Below are 7266 nucleotides of genomic sequence, written 5' to 3' on the forward strand. Positions count from 1 at the left end.
GAAAGAAGAAATACTGGAACCACTCTGATTTCGAATTTTATGTAATATGTGCTGAAATGTCAAATCCGCGATAGAGGAAAATTATTTTAATGAAAACATACACATTGGGAATAAATAATAAATAAGACTTACAGAATGTAAAGTTGACGACATTGCATACAATGTAAATCTTCTTTGTCACTCAGATTTTAATTAATTTATTTGAAAAAATGCATACTTTATACGTAACATGTAACAACATTTTTGATGGTTCCGATATTAAATAAAATGCAAAAGAAATATTTTTGTAATTACATTCCTTCTTATATAATGCGCAACTAATATGTTATTTAATTTTTAATGTTGTATATATTTCTAATATATAAGTATTTCAAATAAAGAGTTCCACAAACAACTACATATTTGTATAAATAACTTAAAAATATATGCATAATCGACTTAAATAAAATTTTTGATTATTATACATAAATAACAGAAATTTTTATTTATAATACCAACATAGATAATGTTATAGGAATGTATATATATAAAATATAAAATGTTCTAATATAGCGTTACATAAAATATTAATAGGATATAGATTTCAGTACTTTATTAATAAATTTTGATACTAAAGATTGAATTTAATGAGACTACTCTAAAAGAACAAACGTACCTTGTGAGTGTACGCACTAAAATGAAACGCATATTACAATGGAAAGTAATGAGTGCGCTTGCGCGGTCCTCTATCGAGTTTCTCTATGCGAATATTTTTCCATGGAAATAAACACCTGTACAATTTCTTTCATGTTATATCGATCGCTTAATTACATGTTTTTTTCATAAAACAGTGTTGAACTGTAAGCATACTTTAATCTTGCGGCATTATATTTCGCTTTGCATGCTGGCATATTAAGCAATTGAAGTTACAATTTACTAAAAGAGAAAAATTGAAATATTTTCAACCAACTATTAGTTTAATAGATCGAAAAAAAAGAATAGGCAATTTCTTATTTTTTACAGTTAAGTGTACTTTAGTACTTTTTGTGTTAATAAAGATGATTTGCCTAGAGACACAACACTTCAGACTCAATAGATTTCTTTTGCTTGCGATTGGTTTATGGCCTCACCAGAGATCGAAACTTGCTCAAATTCAATTTACTGTACTTTTTATTATTTTGACAACTTTTATTGTATTTCAGGTTGTAATAAATTATTTTTTATATGAAAGAATAATTAACAGAGTAGAATTCGAAAATTATTAGTCACATTAAAGAATTATTCTTTTAATTGAAATTTTAAATGAAATTTTCAACAGAATTATGTATTTGCAGTTTACAACGTTTTTAACTTCAAAATGCACTACAGATCTCATTATCAATGTTCTATCTTCCGCATTTTTCTTCATTTGCTTGGCAATTAAATATAATTCGTTTTGGATTAACGCCAATACTGTAAGTAAAATATTTACTATACAGTTGTCACACAAATATATATTTGTAATAAATAAATCTTCAAATATGACATTTTTTTTTATTTTATATGAAAACTGCATAAAATATTATTGATGTAATAGATGAGAGTTTCACTAGAACAACTTCATCATGTTTGTAACGAAATAAAAAATAAAAATGAAATTGCTATCATAGAAAAGTATGGTCGTATAGGAAAACATCAAACGAGAATAATTATGAGTAAGATAGTATATATGTATATGCTTACATTTTAATGAATTATTAATAACAGTAAAAAATTTATAAAGCTTAAATAAATTTTACTCAAATAAAATCTTGATATTTTTATATATACATATCATTTAATTTCTAATTTAATATTAGTATTTGCCGCATGTAGCATATCTACTTATCTCTTCCTGCCAATCTGGCCTCGTATATTTGATGTAATTCTGGCTAGAAACAATTCCCGATCACGCTCTGCAGCGATTTATATTGCAACAGAATATTTTGTTGATCAAGAAAACTTTTCCTACTTAATTCTTTTGCATGCAAACGTAGCCTTGTGCATAGGGGTAACTGCAATGGTAGCAACAGGCACGATGCTGATAGCGTACCTCAAACATATTTGTGGAATGTTTAGCATTGCAAGGTAGAATTCAATACATTCATTTGTTTTATAAGTGAAGTTTTATAAGTCTTTTCTTTGTTTATTCTCAATCAGATCTAGAAAAATTAAGGACTTACAGAAAAAAATATATATTCATATAGTTTCCGTATTAAGAAGGCAATGGCAATTAATATGCAAGATGTTAATGAAGAAAAAATGGTTATAATTTATAAAAGAATAATCTATGCGATAGACATTCATCGCAAAGCTACAAAGTCAGTACACATTCTACAATATCTGTATAACTTGCTCTACTAATTTTTGTTTTATTTCTGAAGGTTTTCTCAAGTCTTTATAAAGAGTTTTGAAGCATCTTTCTTCTGTTTAATAGCGGCTGGTATGGTTTGCTTAACCAGCACTCTTGTTCGAGTAAGATTTGTTTTTTGTTATTAAACGTACACTGTTAGAAATTTCTCAATGAATTTTAATTAACATGTAAAGGAAGCATGTGGTTATGCACGAAATTAAATGTAATGAATGATGTAAATTAAAAACTAAATTACAGTAGTCTTAAATGTGATGAACGTGTGTATTGAAATTAATGAACACATTATTACAGAAATTAATTTACACGTTAATGAAAAGTACGAGATCTGTAACTGAAAAGTAATTTACGTTAATGACATGTAAGAAACGTAAACGTATCAAACGTATTAAGCGTTAATAGTATTAGGCTTAACTAAAATATTATTAATATTCGTAAATGTAAAAGTACATTAAATTTCATTAATATGTACATTAATAGTTATTTCAATTAGGATTAATTAAATGTCATTTGTATTCGTAAATGAAAAGTATATTAAATTTCATTACACTTAATTTTTCAGTTACTGTAAACTTAAATCTCATTAACATGTGCATTAATAGTCCTTTCAGTTACAGAGAAATTAAACTTCATTCACCAATGTACATTAAAAATTAATGAAATTTAAGAACATTTCTAACAGTGTATCTTTCCATGAAAGACACAGTTTTCATAATATTAAGATTAAATAAAGAACCTTTAATTAGAACAGTATGGGAAAATAATTTTCTTTATAAAAATAATATTATTCACAAACTCGTGATTATTCTTCGTTCACCTTTTTTTTATAATCATAAGCTATGTGCATTATTCGCATACGTATGTCACAAAAATAATACAGTTTTCTAATAATCGCACCAATAAAAAAATAATTTATTATGAAATGCAAGCTCTATAATTTGTCCTAAGGAATTACTGACAAATTACAAAATTTCTTGCATGTAAAAAATTAAAATGCACACGTAACATATGTTATGTTTTTTTTTTAGATCGTATCATACAATAGCATAGAGCAACTTGTATTACCACTTATGTGCTTAAGTGCCCTCTACATATACATGTTTTTATCTAATTATACCGCACAAAATATTACAGATCACAATGAATACGTATTTGCTACAGTGTAAGAAATGTTTGCACCATACGTTCATACATAAGCAATTTTACAAATATTCGAAAATAATAATATTCCTAAAAAGAACATATTATAACAATTTATACTATAACAAATATTTTTATTTTTTCATGTTAGGTTTTACATTAATTTATCATTGTTTTGTAGATATAATGTTGAATGGTACATGGCTCCGTTACAAATACAGAAAATAATGTTAATTCTACTGCAAAAGGGTACAAAGGCTTTTCATTTGATGCTCGGTGGAATATTCATTGCGTCTATGGAAAGTGCTGCTACGGTAAGAGACATATACAAACCTTTTGTTCCCCACGAATATTATTGTTTATTCGAAAATAATAACATTTAGAGTCATTCAACATTTTAAGAGAGAGAGAGAGAGAGAGACTACTTTAGAATTATTTAGATAATCAACTAAAGTAGCTCTATTAAAATAAGCAACTTAGAAATATTTTGCTAATTTGACGCTATACTAAAAAAAAATTTTAATATTAATTATAACCCTGTAGTACACTAAGATTCAATTACTACCCCAAGTGGGAATTGAATACCGGCGAGGTACTGATCCAGTACTATTTTTCAGTATTTAGTACCGACGCAATACTGAATACCAGTATTGGTATAGTATTGGTACCTCAGTACAAGGTACCTTGTGCTGATAACATTTTAACTAAATTGTACAAAGACTTACAAATAAACCTATCCAAGTGTAACTCTCCGATGTTTATAAACTTTTATTATGTTGTTCTCCAGACAAAAATAAGCGACACGTATTCTTTATACGTGCTCATACGCACTTTCAAGGGGTGAAACACTCCTTTGAAAAAAATCGGTTTTTCTATTTCGAAGCGAATATCGTCGAAACTATAAGAGATAGAAATAATTTTCTGAAATAAAAATTGAATGGTTTCGAAAGTACTTTATAACTATAATAAAAAAAATTTTTTTAATTATTTAATTATTGTATACTCCCACCCCGCCCCTATTTTCAAAAATTTTTTTACTTTTATATAACGCAAATTAAAGAGCATTTTTTGCTGAAAACAACGGTATGTATTTCAATCACTTTCCGAAAAACAATTTTTCAGATATGAACGAAAACGTCTCTATGTACGCGCTCCGTACGTATTCGTACACGCGTGTTGTGTATGCATGTGTGTGGGAGGAATACCCTTGCCTCTTACGTTTGAGGTGCTTGATTTACGTGAGTCCCCTTGCCTCTCACGTTTGGGATGCTTGATTTATGTTTAAATTGAAATTTTATTATATAACATTTTTTTGTTTTTTTAATATTATTATATTTATTTTTTTATACACTTTTTTAGGTTTAATTTAATTTAATTTTTTACTGTTGATAATTTGTACAATAATGAGGACTCCCAGAATTGTTGGGGTTAAAGAAGTGTGGTATGTACATTGATTTTGTGCACCAAGCACACCTAAAAATTGCTATGTCATGACAGGAGTCACAGATAGGCTCACAATTTGTAAAACAAAAATTTACAGTTGTCTTGCATTTAGGAGGTTTCTCTTCAATATAACCATTCTTGTACCATGCATATCTAAAAAGGTTTACGAATCTGGGAGATGAAAATTGATTATGAATAACAGATTGAATTTTTTAAATATTGTTTCTTAAATACAAATTTATATAATAAGTATAATACAATATAACTACATCCGATAAATGTTTTAGAAAATTCTTCCAAGGCCTAAATGTATAAACATCCAATGGTTGAATCATACCAGTCGTTCCGGCAGGAATCATCAAAATATTTTCCACGTTTAACAATGGTGTTAAATTTTTTTTCGTTTTACTCGTCCATGAGTCTAAATACAAGACAGATTTTTCATTAGTGTTAGGTAAATAAATCTGTTCAAACCATCTAATTGCGAGTTCCGATGTCAACTTACCGGAAGTAGAAGCAAAAACAAGGATATAATCCGCTTCATATTAAGCACCCGAAACGGAAAGTGATTGAAATACATACCGTTGTTTTCAGCAAAAAATGCTCTTTAATTTACGTTATATAAAAGTTAAAAAATTTTTGAAAATAGGGATGGGGTGGGAGTATACAATAATTAAATAATTAAAAAAATTTTTTTTATTATAGTTATAAAGTACTTTCGAAACCATTCAATTTTTATTTCAGAAAATTATTTCTATCTCTTATAGTTTCGACGATATTCGCTTCGAAAGAAAAAAACCGATTTTTTTTCAAAGGGGTGTTTCACCCCTTAAAACTGCGTATGGGCACGTATAAAAAAAATACATGTCGCTTATTTTTGTCTGGAGAACAACATACTAAAAGTTCATCAAAATCGGAGAGTTACACTTGGGTAGGTTTACTTGTTAAATCAGACACCGAACAAAATCAATTTTGAATGTCATTCGTAAATAGACGGCTCGAAGACAAAACAAAAATGACAGTTCTTAAGTCGTGTTATTAGCGTTACATCAGTGTCATCTCTCTTAAAAAAAATGTTTCGTTTAGAAAATACAATGGAGGTACGATTTTACTATTGACACGACTTATCCAACTTCACCCTATATTGTCTTTCCATTATTTTAACAGTCATTCTCCGCACAACTTCAATATAGCTTCTTACAGAATGAAAAAGAAAATATTTTCATTACAGTTGATGGGTACTTCAATATCTTACTTCACTGTTCTCTATTCTACAAGTACGAAATAATAATTGCAAAATAATTAAGGTAGGTACGTATAATAATGAAAAAGATATGAAAAAGTAAGAGGGGGGGAAAGGAAAAGGAAGAGAAATGTAAACTAATTTGACCAAAATCGTTTAGACCTCGGTTTAGGTGTCGCTTCCTGTAAGTATCGTTTCGATTCAACAAGAGGTAAAAATTATTATTTATATAAAAAATCGATATATTATAAAATATTTATAAAGAAATATAGAATTTAAAATTGACATTATATTATTAATTCACAATAATGAAATACATGTGTTAGAAGGGGTCGTACCGCATCTGCGAAGTCTATTATCGCACGATTCCCTCGAATGAAGTATGTATTTCTTTATGGAAAATAAACATCTGTTGCATTATTGCTATAATCAAATCGACCGCTTAACCATACACCTTTTCCAGAAAAGTATGAATTACCATCATCTGCTTTTTTTATCCGACAATAATATTTCCTTCTGCATTGCATTTAAATTAAATTAGGCAATTCAGCTTAAAATTTACATAAAAAAGTATTACATTGTAATTCAAGCACGTTAATATTTTTAACTATGATTAAATAATTCAATGATTCGCATAATAAACAAAATATTAGGTTCCAATTTGTAGCGATTTGAATAATGCAACGAGTCGTATCAGAAAGGACAATAGATTTTTCATATTACTGATCTTTTTATTTGTGGCGATCAATGTTAGTATTACCGAAGATATAACATTATAATAACTAAATAAATAAAAAAAAATTTAATTTGAAATCATGTCAATTTTTCCTATTATTTCGTACCTACATTAATTTATTGTACAGGTACATACTAGGTGGTACGACGGGTTACGCGGCAAACTTTGCATGGCCAAGGGTGGTTTAATAGACAATGACAGTGACTTCATAACATAAACTTTATAATATAAATAATAAAACTTTGTAGTATAAACTTTATAATGTATAAAGTCATTGTCATTGTCTATTAAACCACGCTTGGCCATGCAAAGTTTGCCGCGCAACCCGTCGTACTG

At 28.1% G+C, this 7266-nt stretch overlaps 1 protein-coding gene across 1 annotated transcript; it reads left to right on the top strand.

Moving 5' to 3' along the window:
• Window positions 1–2017: 2017 nt before the first annotated feature.
• LOC108760335 (uncharacterized) lies at window positions 2018–6239 on the top strand. The gene is made up of 6 exons (XM_018506220.1): window positions 2018–2085; window positions 2205–2318; window positions 2382–2472; window positions 3397–3530; window positions 3690–3822; window positions 6183–6239. The coding sequence occupies exons 1-6, from the start codon at window positions 2018–2020 to the stop codon at window positions 6237–6239; spliced, it is 597 nt and encodes a 198-aa protein (XP_018361722.1).
• The last annotated feature ends 1027 nt before the right edge of the window (window positions 6240–7266 follow it).

Source organism: Trachymyrmex cornetzi, unplaced genomic scaffold (assembly GCF_001594075.2).
Source record: "Trachymyrmex cornetzi isolate Tcor2-1 unplaced genomic scaffold, Tcor1.1 scaffold223, whole genome shotgun sequence".
NCBI lineage: Eukaryota > Metazoa > Arthropoda > Insecta > Hymenoptera > Formicidae > Trachymyrmex > Trachymyrmex cornetzi.

What these genes read in the sequence shown, in the direction of transcription:
- LOC108760335 (XM_018506220.1), top strand. Translation starts at nt 2,018, where the DNA reads ATGGTAGCAACAGGCACGATGCTGATAGCGTACCTCAAACATATTTGT. An exon ending in ATTCATCGCAAAGCTACAAA is followed by an intron (nt 2,319 to 2,381) that starts GTCAGTACACAT and finishes TTATTTCTGAAG; the next exon opens with GTTTTCTCAAGTCTTTATAA. An exon ending in CTATGGAAAGTGCTGCTACG is followed by an intron (nt 3,823 to 6,182) that starts GTAAGAGACATA and finishes TTTTCATTACAG; the next exon opens with TTGATGGGTACTTCAATATC.